Source organism: Strix aluco, chromosome 38 (genome assembly GCF_031877795.1).
Source record: "Strix aluco isolate bStrAlu1 chromosome 38, bStrAlu1.hap1, whole genome shotgun sequence".
Taxonomy (NCBI): domain Eukaryota; kingdom Metazoa; phylum Chordata; class Aves; order Strigiformes; family Strigidae; genus Strix; species Strix aluco.
This window is the reverse complement of record NC_133968.1, coordinates 834,900-861,198: the sequence shown is the minus strand read 5'-3', so window position 1 is coordinate 861,198 and position 26,299 is coordinate 834,900. Positions and strand designations below refer to the sequence as shown.

Sequence of the window (26,299 nt, the reverse complement as noted above, 5' to 3'; positions counted from 1 at the left end):
ACCACCTAAATCTGCCCCAGGAGCCCTCAAACCTTCCTCAGGGCGTTCCAGATCTGCACCTAACCACCCATATTTGCCCCAGGGCCCCTCAAATCTGCACCAGCCCCCAACAAAAACTGCCCCAGGATCCCCCAGAACTGCCCCTAACCACCTAAATCTGCCCCAGGGTCCCCCCAATCTGCCCCTAATCACTGAGAACTGCTCCAGGATTCCCCAAAACTGCCCCTAGGCACCTAAATCTGCCCCAGGGCTCCCCAGATCTGCCCCAGGGCCCCCCCAATCTGCCCCTAATTACTTAGAACTGCCCCAGGATCCCCCAAAACTGCCCCTAACCACCTAAATCTGCCCCAGGGCCCCCCCAATCTGCCCCTAATCACTTAGAACTGCCCCAGGACACCCCAAAACCGCACCTAACCACCCAAAGATGCTCCAAGGGCCCCCCAGATCTGCCCTGGGCCCCCCCAAATCTCATGCCACCCCAGGCCCCACCGCGGTGCATTGTGGGAGTCGTGCTCCCCTCAGGCTGAGGCGAGACACTCAGGGGGGCGGGCACTGGTCCAGGTCGGCCAATGAGAAGTTAGAACGAGAGGCGCCGGGAGGGAGCAGCCAATTAGAGGAGAGGATTCCGGAGGGAGGCGGGGCAACGCGGCGGCCGCGAGGACCCCGGGCAACGGGGCGGCGGAGGCGCTGCCTTGAAGCTCCACCTCGCCGCTCCCGCCTCAGGCGTCCGCCGCAGCCACCCCCGCCGCGGGGCCCTGTCGCCGCGCGGCGGAGGGGCGGAGCCTGTCTTAAAGGCGCCGCGCGGCGGAGATGGCGGCGCCGTGGCTGTGGCTGCTGGCGCTCTGGGCCGGGCCCGCTGCCGCCCCGCCGCCGCCCGACGCCGAGGTGACGTTCGTGCTGCCCGCCGGCCGCCGGGAGTGCTTCTACCAGGGCGCGCCCGGGAACGCCTCCCTGGAGGCCGAGTACCAGGTACCGGCGGGGGCGGGGCCTGGGATGAGCCGGTACCGGAGGGGCGGGGCCGGTACCGGACCGGTAACGGGAGGGCTGGGCCCGTAACAGCGGGGTTGGGGCGGGCCGGTAACGGGGATGCTGGTACCGGGGAGGGGATACCGTGAGGAGGAGGAGGAGGGACCGGCATCGGGAGGGAGACGGGGGGTACCGGGAGAAGGAGGGAGGCGGCGGGGAGCCGGTACCGGGCCCAGACCCAGGTGTTGGGGGACGTGGGGCGCGGGGATGAGCAGAGCCCCGGTGCCGCAGCGGGCGGGAGTGGGGGCGTCCCCGGTGCCGGTGGTCCCCGGTGCCGCCATCCCCGGTTCCGGCAGGTGATCGGCGGGGCCGGGCTGGACGTCGACTTCTCCCTGGAGAGTCCCTCGGGGCTGCTGCTGGTCAGCGAGTACCGGCGCTCCGACGGGGCGCACACGTGAGTCCTGCCCGTCCCTGCCCGTCCCTGTCCATCCCTGCCCGCGTCCCCCTGCCCGCATTCCCCTGCCCGCGTCCCCCCTGCCTGTCCCTGCCCACATCCCCGCGTCCCCCTGCCTGCGTCCCCCTGTCCATCCCTGCCCGTCCCTGCCCGCGTCCCTGCATCCCCCTGCCCGCATTCCCCTGCCCACATCCCCCTGCCTGTCCCTGCCCACGTCCCCGCGTCCCCCTGCCCGCATCCCCCTGTCCATCCCTGCCCATCCCTGCCCGCATCCCCCTGTCTGTCCCTGTCCATCCCTGCCCGTCCATCCCTGCCCGCGTCCCCCTGCCCGCGTCCCCCTGCCAGTCCCTGCCCATCCCTGCCCATGTCCCCCTGCCTGCATCCCCCTACATGCATCCCCCTGCCCGCGTCCCCCTGCCTGTCCCTGCCCGTCCCGCCGACCCCTCTCTCCTCCCCCCGCAGCGTGGAGCCCACCGAGGCCGGCGACTACAAGCTTTGCTTCGACAACTCCTTCAGCACCATCTCGGAGAAGCTGGTGTTCTTCGAGCTCATCTTCGACAGCGCCCAGGAGGACGAGGAGGAGGAGGAGGAGGAGGAAGGCGACGCCTGGGTGGAGGCGGCGGAGCCTGAGGACACGCTGGATGTCAAGATTGAGGACATCAAGGTGGGGATGAGGTTTGACAGGGTGGGGTGGGGGGGTCAGACCCGCCCCGTGAGGGAGGAGGAGCCGGACACGAGCCGGGACCATGCGCTGGAGCCCGGGAAACCAACCAGACCCCGGGCGGCAGCACCGGCAGCGCGGTGAGGGGGCGGATCCTGCCCCCCTGCTCCGGTGAGACCCCAGTGTCCTGCGTCTGGACTTGGCCGTGCTTACGGTTGGACTCGGAGATCTTAAAAAGGTCTTTTTCAGCTGAAATTATTCCCCAATTCTGCGTCCAGCTCGGGGGCCCTCGGCACAGGGGAGACGGGGCCGTGCTGGGGGGGCCCAACTCTGCCCCGGGGGCTGGAGCAGCCTCCTGGGGGGACGGGCTGAGAGCTGGGGGTGCTCAGCCCGGAGAGGAGGCAGCTCTGGGGAGACCCGGTTGCACCTTCCCACCCTCCTGAGAGGGGCGGGGAAGAGACTTTTTCACCGGGCCTGGAGCCGCGGGACAAGGGGGACGGGTTTGAGCTAAAAAAAGGGAGATTTAGACAAGATCTGAGGAGGAAATTCTCCGCGCTGAGGGCGGGAGCCCCTGGCACAGGCTGCCCAGAGCAGCGGGTGATGCCCCGGCCCCGGGGGGCTCTGAGCACCCTGGGCGGGGGGTGGGCTGGGTGAGCTTCGGGGTCCCCCCACCCCAACCCCTCCCGGGAGGTCGACGCATCCGACCGGCACCTCCCTTCCCGCCCCCAGGAATCCATCGAGACCATGAGGAGCCGCCTGGAACGGAGCATCCAGATGCAGACGCTGCTTCGAGCCTTCGAGGCCCGCGACCGTAACCTGCAGGAGAGCAACCTGGGCCGGGTGAACTTCTGGTCGGCCGTGAACTTGGGCGTGCTGGTGGTGGTGGCTTTCCTCCAGGTCTACATGCTGAAGAGCCTCTTCGAGGACAAGAGGACGGTGCGGACGTAGACGGGGCGGGGGGACACGGGACGCTGCTCCCTGCCGGGACGGCGCCGGGGAAGGGAACGTGCTCCCCTCCGGCTGCTGCTTCTCCCTCCCGGCGGGGATTAAACCTGCCCCAGATTTGTACCCCGGTGTCTTGGAGCCGATGAGAACCCCGGGGGAGGGAGGTTTGGGGATAAAACCCCCGTATTTAATCACCGAAAGGCCTCGGCTACGCGTCCCCAAGCGTTTTAGGATGGAATCTGGGCCCTGTGGGAGCCGCGGGGACGAGTCCCCGGGACCCCGAGGTGGTTTCTGGGCTCAGCCGTAGCCGGGGGCTGGACAAACCCTTGGGAGTCGCCTCCGCCGGGTGGGAAACGGCCCCGGACGGACTTTGCTCGGGGAGAGGGTTCCCCCTTCCCACAGCGTTTGTCACCGGCACCGTCCGGGCGCCCGGGAAGGAGCCGCCGAGTCCCTCCGGCTTCGGGGGGAAACCGGGACCCAGAGCCAGGATCCCCCCCCCCACCCCCGGTATGGGTCCTTCCTCCGCGGGAGGGGTTTGACCCGGGCCAGGAGCGGCGTAAGGAGCCTTAAAAATGCTCAGAAAAGGGATTTCAAGCAGCAAATGTCGCTCCTGTTGGCTGTAAATGAGGGGACGGAGCTGGGCTGGGGGAAAGGGGAAGAAACGCTCCAAAAATGGGGTTGAACATTCCAAAAATGGGGGTGAAACTCTCCAAAATGGGGGTGAAATAAAAAATGGGGGTTGAATGCTCCAAAAATGGGGGTGAAACACTCCAAAATGGGGGTTGAACGCTCCAAAATGGGGGTGAAATTCTCTAAAATGGAGGTGAAACACTCCAAAAATGGGGGTTGAACGTTCCAAAATGGGGGTGAAACACTCCAAAATGGGGGTTGAATGCTCCAGAAATGGGGTTGAATGCTCCAAAAATGGGGGTTAAACACTCAAAAAATGGGGTTGAACATTCCAAAATGGGGGTGAAATGCTCCAAAATGGGGGTGAAACAAAAAATGGGGGTTGAATGCTCCAAAAATGGAGGTGAAACACTCAAAAAATGGGGGTTAAACGTTCCAAAAATGGGGGTGAAACACTTGAAAAATGGGGGTTGAACGCTCCAAAATGGGGGTGAAATGCTCCGAAATGGGGGTGAAACACTCCAAAAATGGGGGTTGAATGCTCCAAAATGGGGTGAAATGCTCAAAAAATGGGGGTTGAACGCTCCAAAATGGGGGTTAAACTCTCCAAAATGGGGGTGAAATGCTCCAAAAATGGGGGTTAAATGCTCCAACTGGGGGTGAAACACTCCAAGAATGGGGGGTGAAACGCTTGAAAATGGGGGTGAAATACTCCAAAATGGGAGAGCCAGCTCCCAGCCAGCCTCCCGGGGCTCCCTCGTTAGCGAGCCGCCTCATTAGGGGGTGGTTACACCCCATCGCCCCGGCGCTCGCCGAGGGCAGAACCGCCCCCCCCCCCCAGCGCCTGCGCCCCCCCCACGGCCCAGCCCCGGCGCAGGGTCCGGCCTCGGCTCTACGGTTTGATGTGAATAATAAAGATTTGGGGTTCAAACAGCCGTCAGTGAAATCTTGGCTAAAACGGAGCTGGGACAGAGACGTGCCCAGTGGGGAGGGGGGGGCTGGGGAAACCCCCTGTTCCCCCCCGGTTTTATTTAAGCTCAGGAGGGGCTGAATCACCCAAGCGGCACCTTGAGAATGAGGGAACAGGGAGACCCCCCCCAAAGCCCCATTTGAGGTGAGACCCCCCCCCCAAGCCCCATCTGATGTGAGACCCCCCCAAAGCCCCATTTGAGGTGAGACCCCCCCCCAAAGCCCCATCTGATGTGAGACCCCCCCCAAAGCCCCATTTGAGGTGAGACCCCCCCCCAAAGCCCCATCTGATGTGAGACCCCCCCCAAAGCCCCATTTGAGGTGAGACCCCCCCCCAAAGCCCCCATCTGATGTGAGACCCCCCCCAAAGCCCCATTTGAGGTGAGACCCCCCCCCAAAGCCCCATCTGATGTGAGACCCCCCCCAAAGCCCCATTTGAGGTGAGACCCCCCCCAAAGCCCCATTTGAGTGAGACCCCCCCCAAGCCCCATTTGAGGTGAGACCCGCCCCAAAGCCCCATTTCATTCAAAACCCCCAAAATCCCCGTTTGAGACCCCCCCAAAAGTCCAGTTTGAGACCCCCAAAGCCCATTTGAGTCAACACCCCCCCAAAAGCCCCGTTTGATTTTGAGACCCCCAAAGCCCTGTTTGATGCGAGACCCCCCCCCCAAATCTCCCCTTTATTTGACACCCCCCCCCCAGCAATCACCCACTGGAGGAAAAGGCAGGAGGGCGACACAAAGGGTGAGACCACCCCCCACCCCCCCCAAAGCGCCGGAGACTCACCGCAACGTTTGTATTTTTATTTTTTTTTGTTTGTTTCCCTTATTTTTTTAATTTTTTTTTTAGTTCATTAATAGGATCAGACCGGAGGCACTTACACGTTGGCAAACGGGGGGAGCGGAGCGGCGGGCGCCGGGGTTTGGCCAGATGGGGTGGGGGGGGGGGGGGGGGGAGCGAGGAGGAGGGGGGGGTCCCCGAGCCACGGCAACGGTGGCAACAGGCGAGCAGGAAGGGCAAGCGCCGGCCGGGACCCCCCCCTGGCCAGGAAGGGGGGGCGAGGCTGCGCAGAGCGGCCGTGCCGGGGCTGCCCCCGGCCCCCCAAAACCCGGCGGGGGGCGGGGGGGGGCCTGGCTGGAGCGGGGGCTGATGGCCACCGGCCAGCGCGGCCGCTCGGGCTCGTTAATGGATTAATTGGGCCCCCTTGCTGCGGAGGGGGCGGTTAAGGCAGCGCCGCAGCCCCGACCCCGCGGCCGGGCTGGCCTGGAGGCTTTTAAAAATCTACATTATCGTTGTTTTGTGTTTTTGTTGGTGGTTTTTTTTTTTTTTCCTTTTCCTTTTTTTTTATACAATTAATACAGTCTGTAAAAATATTTACAACTCTGCTCCCAGGCAGAGCCCGGCGGGGCAGCCGGGGACGACACCGGGGTCCAAGGCAGAGGCGGGGGGGTGGGGGGGAGCAAAGCTCCCCCCCAGCTCCAGGCACCCCCAGAGCCGAACCCCCCCCGGGCAGAGCCTGGCTGGGGGGGGGGGGGGCAGCGGGGTGAAACACTCCCTCCTCCTCCTCCTCCTCCTCCCCGGGAGCCCCAAAAACCGCTGTGGGCGCGGGGTGGCGGTGACGACAAACCGGGAGGACGCGGAGGGGGCCGGGAGGGGCCGGTATCGCCCCCCCCCCCCGCGTTATTCCAGTCTCTTTTCGCGGCGGGCGCCGGGTGCGGAGCGGAGGAAATACCTGAGGTTCGGTGCTGAGCCGGCGCCTGGCGCGGGGACGACTACGGGGAGAGGCTGCTCCTGCTTTGCGGCGGATTAGATTTATTAGCAAATCGCAAGTCCCATCATTTTCCATATATAAATTTTCCTCAAAAGCTATAAAAACTGAAATATAGACTATGGTCAAGATTAGCAATCGACTTTCAGGTTTGGGAGAGAAAACCAAAAATCGCTAAGTTTTATATATAATATATTAATACAAAAATTCTGGGGGAGGGAAGAGGGGGGGGAAGAGGAGGAAAAGGAGGAAGAAGCGAACAGGCGGGGACCCGACCGGCCCCGATTCCGGGGGGCGACAGCTCGAGTCGACCCCCCCCGAGCGCTCCCGGCCCCGCCGCGTACATTCAAGCCACCCCCCAGCACCGCCGGTGCGTGCCGGAGGGCGGGGGAGAAGTAAGGGAGGGGGGATTTCTGACAAAAAGTGCAATATTCAACCCCCCCCCCAAAAAAATATATAATCCTCCGCGGTTTATCGTCGGGGGGGGGGCCAGAGCGGGGCTGGGCACGGCGGGGGCTTCTCCGGCCCGATGGCGGGTGGGATGGGTTTAAAAACAAGAGATTAGACGCGGGGTGTGTGGTTTGGGTTTGGTTTTTTTGTTTGTTTGTTTTTTCCCCTCCCCGCCCCCCCCCCCCCCAAAAAAAAAAAAAAACGGCAAAGGGAAGCGGCAGCCGCCCGGGAGTCGCTACCAGCCCCGCGGCGGTTAATCGAGCAGGGAGGGTTCGGCCGGTCGGATAATGGTGGGCCGGTTCGGCGCGGCCGGGGGTCTTCGGCTGCAGAGAGAAGGGGAACAGAGGCGTGAGCGTGGGGGGGCTCGAGGCCACGTCCTAGCGGGACCCCCCCCGTCCCTGCGGGACCCCCTGTCCCTGCCGGCTGGTGGCACGCGAGCCCCCCAACCTCCGGCGTGTGCCACGGTGGGACCAGCAACCGGCACCGATCCTTCCGCAGGGAAAAAGGGGACCCTGGGGGGCCACGGTGAGGGCCCCCCCCACTCGGCGGCACCGGGGAGCTGCCGAAACGGGGGTCTCTTACCTGGGCACGCCAGGAGGAATGCCGGGGGGGATGCGTGCCGGCCGCGACGGGATCTGAGGGGGGGCCGAGAAGGGGTCGTTATTAGCAGCGAAGATGTTCTGGGGTCCCGGGCGTGAGGGGATGGGGGGAGCGGCGAAAGAGGAGGGTCCCCCCGCGGGGATGGGGATGAGGGGGGGCCCCGGCGTCGGGCCCCGCACGGCCGGCGGTCGGCCCGGCGGCAGGACGGCGGAGGGGGGTCTGCGCTGCGGCGGGGGGCTGCGGAGAGAGAAAGTACCTCAGGGAAGGGAGCGCTGCCGGCTCACAGCCCCCCCTTCCCCCAGGGATAAAAAAAACCCCAAATCCAGGAATTCCCATCGATTCCCGCCGCCAAACCCACCTGTGGCCGGTGCTGGTCTGCAGCCACGTGTCGTCCACGGGCGGCGGCACCGGCGTGGAGACGGTGCTGGTGCTGATGTCGCCGATGATGTTCAAGGCCTCTTTCAGCGCGTGGTACATGCGCAACATGTCGTCCCTGCGCTGCGCCTGGTCGGCCGACTCCTCCATCAGGCTGTTCTGGTCGGCGGAGGAGTACAGGTAGGCCAGCAGCTCCGAGTGGATGAAATCCTTGGTCTAACGAGAAACAGCGAGCGAGGGTCAGCCCCGAGGCTGCAAACCTGGCACGGTGGCAGGCGCAGGAGGAGGGGCTGGAGGGCCCGAAGGCGCAGGGGGCCGGGGGGCTCCTCTCCCGGCTCCGGAAGGTGCGCGGAGCCCTGGAGGATGGTTCGGCGTCTGCGGTTTGCCAGAACTAGGGGGGAGCGAACGCCGAGACCCCAGGCGCCTTCTCAGCACAAAGATGTAAAAATTAAGAATCCCGAGATTACCAAATCTCACTGTTCTGGCTCGGTGACACCTGTGCCACAGCCCTAACGCCGAGCACGGCCCGGGACTGCCCAGAGAACCCCAAAATCCCCGGCCCCAGAAGCTCCCATTGCTCCGGAGGGGCTGCAGCCCCCCAGGTTCCACCCCCCTGCACCCCCCAACTCAGCATCGCAGAATCCTTCAGGCTGGAAAAGCCCCTCGGGGTCATCGAGTCCAACCCTCAGCCCGACTCTGCAAAGTTCTCCCCTACCCCACATCCCCCCACAGCTCATCCAAACGGCCCTTAAACCCCCCCAGGGGTGGGGACTCCACCCCCTCCCTGGGCAGCCTGTTCCACTCTCTGACCACTCTGCCGGGGAAACATTTTTCCCTCCTGTCCAGCCTGACCCTCCCCTGTTGCAGTTTCAAGCCGTTCCCTCTCGTTCTGTCACTAATTCCCTGGGAGCAGAGACCAGCCCCAACCTCTCCATTAATAATTATGAAATAATAACTCACATTATTGATCATGAGGTGCATTATGGTCTTTGGCATGAGGTCCCGGATGGACTTGTTGATGATGCCGACGTAGGAGTCGACAAGGTTGCGGATGGTTTCCACCTGGCGCTCCAGCTGCGGGTCCATGGAGAAGGTGTTCTCCTGGGCGCCGTCCTCGTTCTCAGTCTGCTCAGGGAAAGCAGGGCACAAATTACTGCCGGGATCTGAGAGCCCCGGAAAGAAACCCCTCTGCTCCACACTTATTCCCTGTCCCGTCCGCCTATTTCCATCCTACGCGGATGCTTTTTTTTTTTTTGAAACAAGAGTTTATTTTGTAGCCCGGAACGACTTAGATCCATCGGTCGGGCGGCACAAACTAGCGCCGCAGTAGAAAACGTTCGTCCTCTTCTGCGATACCGCGGCATTTTCCAGGGTATCCGAGAACCTACTGGGCCCCAAGCCAGGAGCTCCCAAGCCCGACGGCTCCTCAGGCAGCACCCCCCGGCCAGCCTGCACCGGGGGGGCTCGCACGAGGCAGAGCGAGTGTTTACTTGGTCTTTCTCGGGGTAAACTCCCGCCCGGAGGAAGGAGGCTTTCCAGCTGTCCACGTCTTCCTGGGAGTCGCAGGCCAGCTCGATCTGCCGCAGATCTTTGTACACGTTCCTAGGGAAGACGGAGCAGAGCCGGGGGTGAGGATGGCACCGGGGAGCCCGCGGAAGCCCGAAATCCCTCCCGAACGTGTCTATAAATATTGGCAAGCGGCGGCTTCCTCCGGAGAAATCCTCCCCCACCAGCTCACAGCCGCTCCCGCCTCGGAGCACGACGCCGGGGAAGGCGGACGCACGGACCGGCGGTGCCCGGGGGAAGGGCAGAACCCCGGAGCGTGGCCGGCAGCGCCCGGAGCCCCCGGCGCGACACCCGGAGAGCTGAGGGATTTCGGGAGGTGCCCGGCCACGGCAGCTCCCACTCCCAGCCCTCACCTCTGCTCCGTGTTGAAGATGGCAAAGACGTGTTTGTTGGACATAAACCCCTTCTCCACGTCCCTGATTTTCAAATTATCCAAAGGCAACATGTATTTCTTCTCCTTCTCCTGGAAGAGGGGACGAGAGGGAGGGATGAGAGCGAGCGCGCGCGGTTTCGCTGACGCTCATCAGCCACCCTGAGGGGAACAAAATCCCAACCCCCGAAGACACGGCGGGGACCAACCAGGGCTCCTGCGACTGAGCGGCGGCGATTCCCACCCGAGAAGGGCCACCAAGAGCCGCTTTTGGCTCAGTCCCCAGCACGCGGTCGCCCAGCTGAGGGTTTATCTGGGCCGGAGCAATCTGCCCCCCCCAGGAGCCTCCCCCCGAAGCAGCATCGCTCGGGATCGCGGCCCCGGCACAAGAACGGACCAGGGGTCCCCGGTGTCCCTCGGCCTTTCCGAGGACGCATCCGGCAGTGCCAAAAACCACCGGAGAAAGGGATTTGGTCCCTCCGGGCGCGCGGGCAGCCCTGCCTGCGCCACGGCCGCCCGCCCTTGGCTCGGGATGGGGTCGGCTCCACCGGAGCCCCGGGAAGGGCCCCCCCACCCCGGTGCCCGGCCCTGCCGGAGGGAGCCGGGGCCTCGCCGTCTGGCACGAAGGCGGCCGCGGGTTGAGGCCGCTCTCCAGCCCCGCCGAGGGGCCACCCCAGCCGAGTCGCTGCCGAAACGCCACATCTGGAATTGTTTAGAACAGCTCCAGCTCCACTTTGTCTCCAGATGCTGCGCACACGGTCCCAAAAAGTGACGTTCGCCTTTGTAGAGAGGCCACGAACCCAAAGCCTTCCCCCCCTCCGCCCCCCTTCCACCGCCGCCCCACACTCCTCCTCATGATTTCCTGAAAAACCCACAACTTTTTTCCAGACTGGATTCGGTTGCAAGGACTTTGCCACGTCAGAAGAGAGACAAAGCAGTTTCCTTTCGCCCATCGGGCTTCTCTCCTTATTAAAAAAAAAAAAACAAAAAAAAAAACCAACCAAAAAAACGGGAGGGGGAGAAATTAAAAATAAAAGCCACCCCCGTGGATGCCGTGGGAAGCCGGAGACTCCAGCCCAGCCTGCCCAGTGTTCAGACTACCTGTTCAGGAGGGTTTAACGTTGTACAGTAGTCTGCACATTGGTTAGATCGGGTTTGGCCGAGCAGCGCCCCAGCAGCGCCCCAGCACCCCAAGGTAAGGCGGGGAGCGAGCCCGGACTCGGCCCTTTTTGGGGCAGATTAAACCGAGTTTCGCTCCGAGTGGCGGAGGCGGCGTGGTTTTGGGGTTGGTGTTTTCGCCTCGGCGCGGGATGGGAGGGCAGAGCCGAGGGGGGAGCCCGGCCGGGCAGCGCTCCCCGCTCTTCCCCCCCCCCCCCCTCAACCTTGCAGCGGGGAGGCGAGAGGGTGGGCTGCACCCCCCCAGCACCCCCTCCCCAAACCCCCGGGGTGCTGGGTGCCGGCTTATAGCAGCTCCCGGCGGTTCATTTTGTAACGGCGGGGGTTTGGGGGGGGTGGGTGGCAGGAGGGGGGCAGGGAGAGCTGGGCTTGCAGAAGACAGAGCCTCATTCATCCCCGGCCGGCTGGTTCTCATTACCCGCCGCGGAGGGGCCAGACGTGCCCCCCGAGAGGCCTCTGGGCAGGAAACCGGGGGAGCACCGGCGGGCTCTGAGAGGGGGGGGGGGAGCACGCCGGAGGGGGGGTTTATCAGCTCAACACGTTTCCTTCTCTTTTAGGAGGCAGATTTAAAAAGGGGGCTTGGGGCGGGGGGAAGCGAGGTTAAAATCCGACTCCGCGGTCGGGGAGAGACGTTCACCTTCACAGCTCGCTCGGAGGATAAAGGATGAACAAAGGAAGCCGGGGCTCTGCCCCCGCGCCCCACGTCCAGCTGCCGAGCGGCTCCCGGGAAATAAAAGTTGTGTTCACGTCTCTTTTTCTGACCCGCGTGCTGGGCCCTGGCGAGGCACCGAACCCCTTGTGTCCCCCCAAAAACTCCCTGTGAGGCGGCCACCCCCCCCCTGCCCCAACCCCACCACAGCCTCGGCCGGTGACGTAAGGGGAAGGGCGAGATCGCGGCTGATCCGCAGCCTGTGGGGGCGGAAATGGTGGAAAATCTGAAAATCTGAAAGCGGCCGAGAACACGACGCCGCGGAGGAGATGCCGGCGCCCGCAGGGAAGGTGCCGGTCCTGCTGCCATCCCCTTCCCGGGAGGGTTGAGCCCGAAAGAAATCGCTTTGGGTTTGAGCGGTGAAACGCCCTTTCCAGCTCCCAGCGGGGAGGGGGCAGCAGATCCCCTCACAAATGGGTCTGGGGGCAGCAGCGGCCCCTCCCAGACACCCAGCAGGGAATAACAGGGGGATCTGCGGGGTCCCGGCGCACAGAAACCCCCGGAGCGGAGGGAATGGGGTCCCCTCGGCGTCCCCACGCTCAGGGGGTGGCTCTGGAGGGGGGTGGGTGGCCGGGTCCCTGCCCGGAGGGTGCCACGGGCCGTGGCCAGCTCCTGCCCACCCTGAGCCCGTTTCCCTCCAGCCTCAAAGACCTTTCCCCGCTCAGCAGCAGCAGCTCGACCCCGACGTGGGGATCCAAACCCCGTCCTGCCCGAGCGCGGCTTTTGATGCAAAACCAGTGCGGCAACCCCACGGGGAAGGGCCGAGGGGGGGGCTCGGGGCTCGGTGACGATCAACCGACTGAGTTTTGCTGTACCCGCAGCCAAGCGCCGGGGGTTTTCCTGGCCCCAGGGCCAGAGCGAGCGGGGTGAGGGGGCCGGGAGGGGGCAGGGAGGTCCCCAATCCCTCCTGGAGGTCTGGCCACCCCCCAGGCTGGGCCGGGTGCCTGGATCCCGCAGGACCTCCAGCGTCTCCCGGTTTATCTGTGTTTACCCAATCCCGAGTGTCTGGAGACGGGGAATTTGCTGGCGGGGACTGTGCGGTGTGGGCAGGGCACCCTCCAGAGGAGACCCACGCTCCTGCACGCCGCCGGACGGACGGACGGCGCTAATTAATCCCCGGGTGCTCATTCTGCCCCCACCCCAGCCCCGGGATCTCCTCAGGCGAGCCCCGCGAGCGGCAGAGCCTCCCCCCAAAACCCCCTCCCGCCCCCCTCCGCACACGTACCTCCTCATCCTTGTACCAGGACAACGACTCGGCCGTCAGCACGAACCAGTACTCCTTGGAGCCTCCCTTCATGATGCTGATGTTGTTGATGGTCAGCCAGCCCCTGCGGATCACCTGGAGGCAGAGGAGCGGTGGTGGGGGGCGGGGGGAGGAAGGAAGACGAGGTTACAGGCTACCGTGGGGTCCCCGGGGCAGATCCCCCGACGGAGAGCAAGGCCAAGTGCCCCTCAGCTCAGAAGCCCACCTCGACCCTTCACAGAAAGCCTCAGCAGACCCTCGCCCAGGCAGATTTCCAGAGTCCCTCTCTCAAAGGCAGCAGCAGGCGGGGGGATGCCCGGAGCTCTCCCAGCTCCCGCAGCCAGAAAAGCAGCGAGGCCCCGGCCAGGCCGGCGGCACGGTCAGATCCAAACCCGGCGCCACGGGAACTCCACGGGGGCAGCCAGCAGCAGCCCCGACAGGAGAGGGGGTGGAGAGCAGAAGCTCCAGTGCCCCGGCGGGATGAGGCAGGAATTCTTGGGTGTAAGAGAGGAGCGCAGCTGCCCCAAGGGCTGTTTTGGGGTGTCCCGCAGCACGGCAGTGCCGGGAGCCCCACAAAAAGCAGATCTCCGCCTCCATCCCGGCCGTTTCGAAGCCGCCGTCGTGCCGCCCGCCGTCAAGGCACAGAAAAGTCTGGGGAGCCCAACCGAGCCCCCTCGGCTGGGGCACATCCCCAGGAGAAAGGAGCAACTTACCCAGCGCAGCGGCTACCAGAGCAGCTCTCCCCATCCCTGCTCCGCTCGGGGTCTCCGCGAGCACGCGCCCTCGCCGAGCGCGGCCGAGGCAGCCCTCAGCCTCGTTATAACCAAGGAATCCTGTGTTTCTCGCCCAAAACCCGCTCCCTGGCAGGACTAGCCGGCTCGTAGCCACCGGTGAAAGGCTCCCTGGCAGCCCGCGGACAGACCTGACACGCGACACGGAGCAGCAGCCGCCGGCAATCGGGGCAGCAGCGTGCTGAAGTGAGGTTGCCAAAGCCTGACGTTGCAAGCGGCGGTTTTTCGCGACACGGTGCACGAGGGACCGCGCTGCCTGGTGCAGGTGGGAGCGTTCCCTGTCCTCAACCAGCCCGGGGAGCCAATGGCCGGTGGCGAGGACGCTCACGCGATGCAGCCACCACCCAGCCAAGCCCTCGTGACAGCAGCCCGCGCCTGCCTCGGCACCACCAGAGCTCGAGGGGAACCACCCGCCTGCTGCTAAGGAGCATCCCCCGTGCCCGTAACGGCTTTCCCAAGACAAAAATCCTCGTGGAACAACTTCCACCGTTGCAGGGAGCACCTCAGCGGCAGCACAGCCCCATCGGGAAACATCCTGAATCACCACCAACCGCTGGCGGCCGCGAGAGCCGGTGACGGAGATGTGCCAGGATCGCTCCGAGCCAGGAGTCCGGACTGTCCAGGGCTGGGCCGGGCCTAGCGAGCCGAGCAGAGGGCTAGACCCTGCCTGGCCTCCCCCCGAGACAGGCTGCCTTCCACCGGCCACACGGCCACCATCTCCAGGGCAAACTGGGAGATTCCGAAGTGTTTCAAAGGCAGGCGGGATCACGCTCTGCCTGGCGGGGCTCCTCCATTGTTCCGGGAGTTATTGTACCCAGAGGAAGGTCACTGTGGCCCAGCCCGGCCCAGCCCAGCCCCCAGAGGCCTTTAGGCTGAGCTCAGGGTCCCTCACCCTCCCGGGGCCGCAGGGCAGCGGCGTTTCTCACCATCCCCCCCGCGGTTTTGCTCCGTGAGCCGCGCAGCCGGACCACGGTTCCGGACACTGGTCTGCCTGCAAGCGACCCGCTCCCCGGTAACAAGGGGGGACGGAGGGTCCCCCAAGGCGGCTGCTTCTGCTGTGACACCCCACCCTGGGGCGCCGGCTGCTCCGGGTGGCAGCGAGGGGGTCAGACCTCCCCGGGGCAGGAGCTGCCTCGCAAACAGCAACACCGATGGCTGCCAGAGCCCGAAAAACTCCCCGGCGAGGACCCGACGGATTTAGGGAGAGTCCGGCTGAGCCGGGAGTAGCACAAATAACCCCCTCCCCCTTCAGCACCCCCACGCGTGTCCCCGCTGCGGGAGCCGCGTCCCACGTTACAGGACACTTGAGGGGCCCTGCGGTGCCCCAGCCCCGCGGCTTTTGCAGGCCAGCGTTTGCCAGGGGTTAGTACCACCACACGGGTTAGTTCATGGGCAGACGTGGGGAAAATGCACCGGGGGGGGGGGTTGATTGGGGTCAGTCCAAAGCATGGATGGGAGGGAGGACAAACAACCCTCACGGTTAAGCAGAGAAGAGTTAGACACGAGCGAGACGCGGAGTTTGTTACGGCTTGTACGGGAACCAGCCCTGAGCAGCTGCGCCCGAGACCAAGGCAGGGCTTTAATCTCAACACCGGGACTAAGGGCGTAGAGCCGGTGCCAGCCCTTCCGCGCCGAGGCTGCTGCTGGGGGAACCCGCTGCGGGACGGGGCTGAGGCCGTGCTCGTTTGCGGGCTGCTCAGGCGGCTGCCAGCGTAAAAACCACGACAAAATCCACCGTGTTAGGCACAGGCAAAGCTCGGTGCGCCGGCGGGCACAGGCAGCTAGAGCTAAAACTTAACTCATACAGATTTTTCTGGCGAGGGGAAGGAAGGAGCCCTGAAATTAAGACGGCAGAGGTTGTCAGATTAAAGATTTCACCTTCTGATTGGCTCTGGCATGTTTGAGCCCCCCAATTCCCATTTAGAAACCATCTCTGAATTTGAACCGAGCCTGGTTTTAAAGGAACAGAGGCAGGAGATGGAGCAGTTGAAGGGATCGGGGCAAGGAAAGGGCAGAGGGAAAAGGTCCAGCAGCAAAGCGAGTCCTGCGAGCAGGGTTGGAGGCTCTGGCAGGTGCTGGGACAGGTCTGGAGGGAATAAGGGACAGGGAACCTGCTTTTAGGGCAGATCCGAGCTCTCTCAGGAGAGATCCAAGGCTGGAGCTGGAGCGTCAGCGCAAAGCTTTGACTTCTGTTGTTAAAGGGTAGAGGAGGGGAGGGCACCTGCAGAGTCAGGCACCCCAGCTGCGCGCTGGCTCGAGGCAGGACCCAGGATGCCTCTTTCTCTGTCCTGAAATGCAGGAGGAGAAGGAGGAGGAGGAGAGAGGAAGGCTGAGCCACAGTGCCTGGCACCGAGCAGCACAGCGGAGAGCCCAGGAGAAAGTTCCTTTAAGACCGACTGAAACTGGGGAGGTTTTTGGGCTCGGGAGCCGGGCGAGCTCCCCGGTGGAGGGGCTCCGGCGCTCTCAGAGCTCGGCCTGGTCCGAATCGGAAGCCGCCCGGTCCTGGGCTGGGGCTTTAATCCTTAATTATCAGCTCTCCACCTTCCCCATCACCCAGCACGATCACGTCCGCACAGCCAGTGATGGGAGAGCGGCCCTGCACAGAAATCAGAGGTGGGAGGCAAGAGACAGGCCTGGAGGGGGGCTCCCTTTGTTTTAGCAGCAACATCTGGATGGTGCTAAAAGAAAATGGAAGTGTCTGAACAGCTGGAAGAGACGGGAAACGCACACGGGGCTCTCCCAGGCTGCCGGCGCTGCGGCGGTGGTCGGTACGCCGCGGCCCGTCCCCGGGCAGGAGGCACAAACCTCCCTGGGACGAGCGGGACGGGCGCGGCCTCGCCCCCACGTCCCTCCTGCTGCTTCCTAAAACCCATTTTTGAGACAAAAAAGCACCCAGCGCCCGAGGGACTGTGCGGCTGCCGACTCCAGGAACTCCCCCCACAGCCGGCTCCAACCTTCCAGCTTTACCCACCACCAGGAGCCAAATTATTTCCCTTCTCCAGGGAGACACTTGGGTGCTGAGGCCACCCCCAAAGGACCAAGGCAACACCCGAGCCGCTGTCCACGAGGCTGTAAAAGCCCCAACTGGGGGTTTGGAGATTAATTCCCTCTCAGACACTTCCATTTTCTCGGACCGCCAGCGTGATGCTCGGCTCCAAGACTGGAGCAGCGGGGCCAGGACCCTCCCCCTCCACCCCTAGACAGGGAAATTCTCTTCCCTTCGGAGGAGACGCTGCCCTGCGCCTCCCCAGGAGTGAGTGCGCGTGAGGAAAAGCTCTGCTGGCTCGATAACCAGGCTCCAAGTGGCCAACTGGCCCCCAAAGTTTGGCTCCCCCAGCTGCTAACACCTGGGAGCTGTGGCACCTCGAAGAAGAGGGCTCCTTGCCCAGATTTCTACGTGCCAACGCCGCGGCCGGCATCGGTAAATCCGCTGGCAGCGGCCCAAGGTCGGGACCCAACCCCAAAAAAAGGCAGCTCGGGGGAGAGAACGCGCCTCCAGCCCTGCTGCCTCCCCACAACGCAGGCGGAGGCACCGCCCTGCCCAAGGACCAGCTTCTCGCCACGTCCCACCGCGGCAGCTCCGCACTAAAACCCACAGATTTTGGGCTTCTTGCTTCCAGCAAAACCAGGGCTCACACCCTGAACCCCAGCACCCAGCTCTCCCCGTTCCCAGCGCGGACAGGCAGCACCGACAGCCCCGCAGTCGGGGCGCAGGCAGGGATCAGCCTCAAGCCCTTTTTTTTTTTTTTTTGGCCGCGAAAGAGCCCAGGCGTGGGGACGAAGGGGTCAGACTGAATTTCTATCTCTACACTAAACCCCCGGAGCCCCGTTGCTCCCCTCGGGGGATCCCGTCCTTCCTCTGCCCTCAGCACACTCAGTTCTGGGGAGCGAGTAGGTGGCGTCTGGGGGTTGGGAGGTTTTTCTGGCAGGGCCACGTCCATCACTGGGTGTCGTCCACCAGCACTATCACACTATGTGGGTACTTACCAGTATCTCACCCTTTAGGTGCGCAAAATTAAGGGGGGAAAAAAAAAAGCAGGACGAGGAGACAGAACAGTGGAGAAAAACAAAGTGATGGAAGGGAGAAGAGAGCAGGAAGCACAAAAATGGTAGGAAAAAGCAGAAAAACAGCAAAAGAAAAACAGTTACATGCTATTAATTATAATTTTACAGTGTTAATATTTCATTACATTCTTTCCAAACAAGAGGCAATGTCTGCGTTAGGTACTGCAAGACCTAACACCATGCAAAGGGGCACTTCAGGGCGGCTCTGCCACGCACGCCGGGCAGCAAACCCCCTGCGCAAGCGGGAGGCTGCAGGACGAGCCAGAACCGAGGCGGACGCGGCTGCCGGGCACGTCCCTGCGCCCCGCTGGGCCCCCGCTCCCTCCCCACCCACCCCAGGGCTGCGCTGGATCGACGGGGGCTGGACCGGGCCAGTTAGGCCAGACCTTGCCCCGCGTCGGGGCTCCCCCAGCAGCGTCCCGGCTGCTTTTCAGACGAGCTCCCGCGGAGCAAACGCTCCCGCTGCGTGAGCCGGAGCTCCGTCCTCCCCAGCCCCAGCGGGAACTATCCCTCGCGGAAGGATTTGGTGGATCCACTCGAATCCTGTTTTCAGACGAGCTCCCGCGGAGCAAACGCTCCCGTCTTTCCCCGTCTCCAGCCCCAGTGTGAAACATCCCCCCCCCCAAAGGAAGGAGTTTATGGATCGACTCGAATCCCGATTTCCGAGCTGCAAAACGCGGCTCCAGGTGGCTCCGCTCGCTGCCGGGGCGGGATATCCTGGAGAGCTCCCTCTGCCCCACGCGACGAGGGAGGGCCGGGGCGCCGGCGGCCGTACCTGATTCGGGATGGCTCTTTTCTTGTTGGTCTGGGTGTTCCTTTGCTGCGCGCTGGAAGAAGGGAAAGAGCAGCTTTAGGCAGGGAAAGGGAAGCGAAGCGATGAGCGCTCAGAGCCCCCGCGGCCACGACACGCTGCCCACCCGGAAGGCCGTAAGGAAGAGCTGAGTCCGAAGGGGAAGCCCGACACGGAGAATCCAGCCAAGACCCCCCAGGCTCCGTGCTGGCAGCACGCTGCGGCGCGGACAGCCCAGCCCCTGCCCACGTTTTGCCCGGGCCTGAACGTCCAAGGAGACGACAGTGCCGAGGGAGGGGGACAGGGTTTCCGACCCGGAGGGCTTTTAATCTCCTTCCTTGCAGTCCGCGTCTCCAGGCGTTTACAAGCCTGCCCGCTCCAGAGGGGCCAGGAGAGGAAACACCAAGCGGATCAGCAGCGGTTGCCGATTCAAAAGGGATTTCTGTCCGTGACCCCAGCCGAGCCGATGCGCCCCTACCACCGCGAGGCCGAGAACCAGAAGGACTCGTCTCCAGAAAGACCTGCAGCCTCCTCGTTTTCCCCCCCCCCAGGTCGGAAAAGAGCATACCTGCACCAGAGGGAAAGCTACCTGTCTCTCCTGAGCAACCCAAGAGACGAGGGGCGAGGTGCGGGACGTAACCGTTAGTCAGGAGCAGGAACAAAATCCATGAAAACAGTTAGAATAATGCTGGGACACCCCCCCGGAGCAGCAGTTTACAAGCACAAACGGGGTCCTTTCCCTGGGGAAGGTGACTGCGGGACGGCATCCGACCCGGGGCGTCCCTGGCCACCGTGCCCCTGGTCAGGGGAGCTGGGGGGATCCCTCTCTGCCTGCCCTGATCCTCACGGTTCTTCCCTAAAAACCCTCGGGGACACCAGGCGAGAGCAGCCCGAGCGTCGCAGCATCCCGGAGGGGAGCGGGAAGCTCTCCCGTGGCTGAGCTCCACTGCAAGCGCGAATCCAAAAGCTCAGCTCGGAGAAAAAGCGTCTCCAGCTCCCATCAAACATCTCCTGGGGGCTGCGGGGAGGGGAGGGCGCAAGCGGGGCTGCCCCGGCCGCCCCAGGACATGCTGCTGGAGCGGGTACCCACCCTGTCGCGACGTGCTGCTCAGTGTAACAGCTGGGGAGTGGGAGAGTTTCAGAGTCCGGAGGAAAGAGGGAGGTGATGGTTCAAAGGAAAAACAGGAGAGATTAGGAGAAGAGGAAGGAACTGTGAATGAAGGTGAAAAGCAGAGAGATAAAAAAAAAAGGGGGAGGAAAAAGAAAACAAGAGGAAGGTTTTGTGAATTTAAAGAGGAGGAGGTGGCGTGGGCGCGAGGACAGCAACGAGCTCTGGGCAGAGCTGCTTGCCTCTGCTCTTTCTGTGCGGGGACACCTGAGCTGGAGCTCCGGGTGCTTCCGAGAAGTTATCGCCCGGTTTGGGGCTGCGCCGATGGAAAACGCTGGCCAGCCTCTGGCTGAGAATGCTCGCCAGCCTTTGGCCGAAAGCCGAAGCTGAAGGGAGACAGAGTAAGGGGAGAGCCCTGCTCCGGTCCCGGCCCCGCCTGCCCGGGCAGAGGATCACTGGGGAAAAGCTCCAAGATGGGGAGATGTTTCTGCTCCCGTCCGACAGCTCCAGCGGGGCAGGACGAGCGGCTTCCCCCGCCCTCAGCGCACCCGGGGGACATGGGGAATTCCCAGGCTCTGCTGAAGGGCAGCAACGGCCTTAATGACCCGAATTCCTGCGAGTGGGCCCTGAGCAGCTCATCTCTCTGAGGCTGAACAGCCCCACTCCAGCTCTTCTCTGCCCTAACGAGCGGCATTAACGACCCCTGCTTCGGGCTAACGTGGGGCAGCTCGGATCTGCAGGCCCTCAGCAGCTGGGTGGCAAGCAGAGAAGCGGAGCTCCCGCGTGCCAGATCTGAGAGAACTGGGGCGCAAACGGTGCTGACACGGATTTATGGTGAATTACGTTGGGATGTGGGAGATTCCTCCACCAGATTTCCCGTCGCTGACCCTGGAAGGGCGACGTAACCCGCAGGCCTGCACGGGGACAGGACCACCAACCTCGTTTCTACAGAGTTTGAGGACCCAGCCCGCCCGTAAGTGACTCACTTGGCAAATCCAATGAAGTCTTCGTGGTTAGTGTTGATGTACGAGAGCTCGATGTCGATCAGCAGGAGGATCTGGGAGGAGGGGTACGTGTTAGAGGAGCCCCCACGTGTCCCGGCTCACCCGGGGCCCACGCAGGAGCTGCCGTGGTGAGAGGGAGCATTGGGATGGTGCAGGGGGGGGGTCTGAGCACGGCCAGGGCCTGAGCCGGGCGTTCCCCCCGCTCCCCGGCTGAGCCGGAACGGCGGGAGCTCACCTGGTCCTTTGTTTTGCCTTCCCGTTCCCTGATGTGAGTGGTAACGATCCTCTCCGTCTCCTCTCGTAACCTGGGGTAGGAACCAAGCTGAAACGAAAGGGAGAAGGCCGGGGAAAAAAAAAACGCTGCTGATGGGACCGTGGCAGCCTCCAGCAGCGCCCGGCGCGGAGAAGCAGCGACAGGAGACGCTCACGAGGAGGGGAGGGAGCGGGGCCGGGACTGAGCCCCAGTTCTGCCGGGACGACACAACCGGGGCTCAGGGCGGGGAAAAAAGCGACAGACTCGATTCTCTTCACTCGATCCGACAAGATGAGCAGAAAATCCCCTTCCCGGGGGCCTTCGAAGCAACGGCCAACACCTCAATCCAGATTTTGGGTTTTTTTCCCGCCCCCAGACCCCAGGGCTGAGCGGATCCGGCACGAGGCGCGAGCTACGGCTAAGCCAGGCAAAGGAGGTGGGATCTCGGCCACGCGAGGAGCGTTCGCAGCCTTCGCTGTTACGGGGGCGAGCGAACACCTGGGCAATATGTCTCGGCAGGACCCGTGCCGCGAAGCCGAGCCAACGCTCCGCCTTGTATTTGCCGGCTTTTCTGATAATTGAGAATTTTCTCGTCCCCCAAAATCAGTGACAACCTCGTGGCTGAACTCACTTTGGTCGGCTGGGTCCTGGGAGCGAATATATTCCAGGTGTTTTCAGATTAGGCAAAAAGGGATGAATTAAGACCCGTTACCTTTTCAGCACACTTTTTAATGACCGTGGCCAGCTCTGAGACCACCAGATCAACACACTTCAAACTGGGCTCTTTAAGCTTTACAATCTGTTTTTTCACTATGGCTTCAAAGGCCATGTCGGGCGTGAAGAGCCCCGTCCTGCACCGTGCAGAGCGCGAGAGCCAAACACCGAGCGGCGTGCGGGGGGCGGGAAAATAGCGACAAAGACAGAAAAGAAAAGAGAAATGAGATTTTTTTTTTGTGTTCGAAAATTCAGGTTAGTAACGTGCAAAGGGAAAAGCGGCAGCGCCTGCCTGAGAAATTCCTTCGGGTCCCTGGGAGTTGTTGGGGCGCTCAGGCGCCTCACCCCAAATTCCCTGCAGCTCCGGGGGCTGTTTTACTGATTGGGGGGGTCTCTGTGCGCTGCTGGGGCACAGGAAAAAACACGGAGAGGCTCCTGGCTCCTGGCTTCTCGCTAGGCCGGATAACTGACCTCCGTAAAGCTCAGCTTTACGATTCGAGCCTCCCCGGCTGTTTGAGACAGAAGGAATTTCGTCAGGAAGCGCCGGCTTCTCCGCGGCACCCACAGCACAGACAACGACGCCAGAAACGAGGGAGAGCGGAGAAATCCTGACCCAGCAGCGAACCCCCAGCGGTCCGACCGCCTACGAAACCAGGGCGGGGTTTAAACCGTCCTGCTCCGCACAAGCACTCTGGGTAGCAAACGCTGCGGACGCTTCCACGTTCTCGCCTGTGTGTAGCTCAATTTATTGATTTTTTTTTTTAAATAACATAAGCGCTGGAAGGAGAGAGGAGCCGGTTTTCCCTCTGTTCAGTTTAAGGCATTTCTTTTGGTGCTGCCAGAACGAGGTTAAAAAATAAAGTGATGCTGAGAGGCTGGTTATTAAATATGGAAACGGCCCGTTTATCCAGCTTCAGGGTAATTAACACTTCCACGGAAAAAGCACAATTTGGGGGGGGGGAAACGACCTTTCTGAAATGGAAAGACGCTTGTTATCAAGCAGCTTATTAATGGCAGACATCGAGCTGCAGGATTCACAGGCTCGCCACCGGAGCGTTCGCTGGAACTGCTGTCCCTGGCTTTTGTTCGACGTTCCCGGGATTCCCAGAGTGCAGCGAAGCAGCAGTTTAAAACCGCAGCTCGAGAACACCCACGTGCTACGAGAGGTACCAGGATGCAGGAGCTGCCTCTGCCCGCCTGCCCAGCTCCGGCCGGGATCGAAGCCTCGGCAGCCCCCCACAACCCGCCGCCACGGCCCCGCGGAGCCTCGTGCTTGTCCCCACATCTGGGGCTCCCAGATTTTATTATTTTTATTTTATTTTTGGAGAGGAAACCAGGCAAGGCAGGCAGGTTAGAGCATCGCTCCCGCTTCCCCGTCCCACTGGTAGGAAGGGGCTGGACGGGCTCCAGCCAGTTCAATACCTTACTGGTACACTGTCTAACTGTATTGATTAACTCCTGAATAACGAGGTCGACACACTTCAGACAAGGCTCTTTCAGCTTCACCACCTGCTTTTTCACAATGGCCTCGAATGCCAAATCTGGGGTGAAGAGCCCCGTCCTACAGGAATCCGCAGGCGGGGAGGGGGGGGCCGAGAGGGCAGAGACATGGCAGAGACAAAAACAAAATGGGTTGGTCAGGTTTGGAGGCGATCGGCTGCGTCCTGGAGAGCGACTCCCTCCCCAAGCGCCGTGAGCTGGGGGGGGGCCCTGCTCCTGGATCCGCAGCATCGCTGAACCCTGCTTTTCCCCCCACCCTTGGGGCTGCCACAACCCCTCAGAGGGGACAGGGGTGCGCATGCCCCCCCCAACTCGTGGCAGCACCCTCCAACCCCTCGAATTAGGGTGCTGCTTCCCCGCCGTGAACAGGAGCGAGAGCCCGGGCACACCAGCGCCGCGGGGAAACGGGAATTCACCCTTTTGGGGGGGTTTAGGGTAAACTGATACACCACGAGCGGGTCAAGCGCCTCCCGGGGGGAGCGTTACACCCCACAATCCTCTTTTCCCATCGCAGCACCAGGAAAAGCCAGGGAGAGGACTCGCACTGAACGCCGCGCCGGGGTCCGCGATCCCCCCGTTCGGGGATTCAGAGGGAGCTGGATCCCCCGCTCAGCGCGGGAGTTTAACTCATGGCCCCTACCTCGCCCTCACGGTCATTTCTTCCCCTGCTTGCCAGGATGTGAGAGGAAAGATAAAGGTTATTTTAGTGACCGAACTGAAGGCACAAGGGGGTATTTTTCAGCTCAGCATCTGTCGCAGCCTCCCCCAGGTTCCCTGGGGCGAACCCGACCCCGCTAACCGAGGCGGCGCGGGGGGGGCCGAGTTACCCCGCTGACACCTTCTAAAAAGCAGGGAACGTCCATTTTCAGGCAACGCTGGTCTCCACAAGACACCGGCCGATGAGCTGACGGCGACAGGTATCGCCTCTCCCTCGCAGGGACCACCCCGCCCCCCGCGGAGCCACCTTACTGATCTCTAAGGAGAGCAGGATCCGCGCCCGCGCCGCCCCCGTACTTGCCTGACGCCGTGGATGTTTTTAATCGCGTAGCTTATTTCTCGCCTCAAATCCTTCTCGTCAAACTCCATCTGAACAGGGAGGAAAGCCACGGTTAGATCTTTACGGCCCAGGAACTGTCAAGCTCCCGCCGCAGCCCTTCTTTTGCACTCCCCGGCCCACGCAGGCTCAGAGCCCGCGCTCGGTCTCGCCCAGACTGGCTCGTTCTCTCACATTTATTGATCTCAAACCTTGAGATTTTGCTACACCCCTGCCGCGGCACACGCGCTCCCCAGGCCAGCTTTACCTTCACTAGCTCAAACGGGAATCTCTCATGGAAAATGCGGTTGATTCTGGCACCCCCGGAGAGTTCGAGCGTGTCCACCTGGTCTCCTGAACCTTCAATTCGCTTCTCAAAGTCCACACCGAACTGCTGGACCATTCTGCGGAGGAGCAACGGGATTAAAAGGGGTGTAACGGACAGACAGACACCCCCAGACCGCCTCCAACAGCCAGCGCTGCCCCACCAGCTCTGCTTCAGCTGCTCGGGGCTGGGGGAAATCCTCCCAGTTCCTTTTGCTGGAGTCACAGATGCAAAAAACTCTCCCTTTTGCCATAAGAGGAGGTCGAGGTGGGACGTGAGTTGTCCTTTTGAACCCCAAGACCAAACCGTTTGCTCTAGGACAGGCAGGTTGAGCACGTGGGGTGCAGCAGGCCCGGGACACCACCAGGGGACGCAGCACCTCTCCGAGGCGACGGCTCAGCCCCGGTGGGGCTGGCAGGGCCACCCGCCAGTGCCGCTCGTTCGCGGCGGGGCTCTTCCTGGAAACCTACTGTAACAAAGCTTTGGTTTTTCGCGTGGGGTCGTCGGGGCGGAAGTTCTTGTACTCCTCAACCTCCTTCTCCAGGGAGAGCAGCTGGCTCTGAAGTTTGCTGCGCAGCGAGGGCAGCGTCTCCCGAATGTGGTTGGTCAGTTGCTGCAAAAGAAGGGAGAGGACTGAGACACCCTCCTCTGCGCCCAGAACATCCTTCTTCCAGCAGAGATCAACACCGGCACCGCGCAGCGCCGGGGAAGGGAGCTGAGCCCACCTGGTTAAGGACCTTCTGCAGATGCGGGGTGCCCATGCGGTCGGCCATGTGCCGGTACGCTGGGTGGGAGAGGAAGAACTTCCGCTCGGCTGCTAGCGCTGCCCGGATGTCCTTCTTACCGTCGATGTCCTTCTGGCTCCGGTTCACCACACCGATGTAACCTGCAAGGGGACGTGTTGGCTCTTGCTACAGACAGACGCAGCCAAAAGGCGTCCGAGCGGCTCCACGTCGCCACCCACAGCCGCTTTTCCCGGAGGAAGGAGCAGCACGAAGGGCCTGGGCTCGCTGGGAGGCACCGCGGAGTGCAGGGGCTGCCCCTCGGCTCGTTTGGAAACGCCATGAGAGATGAAGGCAGTGGGAAGGAGGATACAGGGCGAGGCAAAGCCTCCGTGGTTCATTATACCTCTTCGCAAAGGAAGCAGCTTGTTCTCCAGCACATCTCTGGCGTCTGTGCCTTCATCCATGAGGTCCAGCTTGGTGATGACTCCGATCGTCCGCAAGCCTGAAGTGGCCACACAAATAAGCGACCGATTAACCTCACAAACGAGCAACCGATTAACCTCACAAACAAGCAACTGATTGACCTCACAAACGAACCGTCGATCAGTCGTGTGGCACAAAACGCCCCAAAAGGAGGCACGTGGGTGTGTAACTGGAACAAATGTGGACTCGCCAGCTCTTCCTCAACTGCCAGAGGACCAAGAGTCCTCTGTGAGAGGAGGAGGGATGAGAAGCTCCTCCGGTAACAAAATTGGGCGACTGATCGCTGAGACTCTGCGGCAACAGCCGCCGAAGGCTTTACCACCCTAGAGCTAGGCCAGTCTCAGGGCTGGAGCAGCGGCACGGGCAGGAGGACGCATCTGTCTTACCTTGAGGATCAACTTCTTTTGCCATCTTGAGGGCGTCCGAGTTGGCCAGGTCCATGTTTGCGGGCGTGACGGCAAGGATCAAGCTGCTCTCCCTGCTGATGAACTGCAGGATCATGTCCTTGATCTGGTACTCGATGTCCTGCGGTTGGTCCCCCACCGGCACTTTGGTGATCCCCGGGAGGTCGATCAGAGTCAGGTTCAACACTGAAAGGACAGAGACCACCAGCGCTCAGGGTCAGGG

The 26,299-nt window shown here is 62.5% G+C and overlaps 2 protein-coding genes across 8 annotated transcripts in view; one reads left to right on the top strand and one right to left on the bottom strand.

Moving 5' to 3' along the window:
- The first annotated feature begins 576 nt into the window (after positions 1–576).
- On the top strand, positions 577–3,149 carry TMED1 (transmembrane p24 trafficking protein 1). The gene is made up of 4 exons (XM_074810731.1): positions 577–969; positions 1,323–1,420; positions 1,883–2,084; positions 2,811–3,149. Exons 1-4 carry the CDS (start codon positions 811–813, stop codon positions 3,027–3,029), a joined length of 678 nt encoding a protein of 225 aa, XP_074666832.1. The 5' UTR covers positions 577–810; the 3' UTR covers positions 3,030–3,149.
- A 2,264-nt stretch (positions 3,150–5,413) lies between these two features.
- DNM2 (dynamin 2) overlaps positions 5,414–26,299 on the bottom strand; it is a 31,448-nt gene continuing 10,562 nt past the window's right edge. The window contains exons 4-22 of one of the 7 annotated variants that reach the window (XM_074810754.1): positions 26,059–26,262; positions 25,593–25,691; positions 25,190–25,350; positions 24,935–25,077; positions 24,408–24,543; positions 24,125–24,192; positions 21,605–21,743; positions 20,875–20,961; positions 20,622–20,692; positions 19,618–19,647; positions 18,513–18,564; positions 17,660–17,671; positions 12,864–12,977; positions 9,737–9,846; positions 9,308–9,419; positions 8,778–8,942; positions 7,801–8,033; positions 7,425–7,679; positions 5,414–7,165 (exon numbers count right to left, since the gene is read on the bottom strand). In XM_074810754.1, the coding sequence (XP_074666855.1) occupies positions 7,096–7,165; positions 7,425–7,679; positions 7,801–8,033; positions 8,778–8,942; positions 9,308–9,419; positions 9,737–9,846; positions 12,864–12,977; positions 17,660–17,671; positions 18,513–18,564; positions 19,618–19,647; positions 20,622–20,692; positions 20,875–20,961; positions 21,605–21,743; positions 24,125–24,192; positions 24,408–24,543; positions 24,935–25,077; positions 25,190–25,350; positions 25,593–25,691; positions 26,059–26,262 (2,261 nt within the window). In that variant the 3' untranslated portion in view covers positions 5,414–7,095. Of the gene's footprint in view, positions 7,166–7,424; positions 7,680–7,800; positions 8,034–8,777; positions 8,943–9,307; positions 9,420–9,736; positions 9,847–12,863; positions 12,978–17,659; positions 17,672–18,512; positions 18,565–19,617; positions 19,648–20,621; positions 20,693–20,874; positions 20,962–21,604; positions 21,744–23,028; positions 23,168–24,124; positions 24,193–24,407; positions 24,544–24,934; positions 25,078–25,189; positions 25,351–25,592; positions 25,692–26,058; positions 26,263–26,299 lie in introns of all 7 variants that reach the window. The other 6 variants (XM_074810753.1, XM_074810756.1, XM_074810757.1 and 3 more) reach the window with 6 other exon arrangements.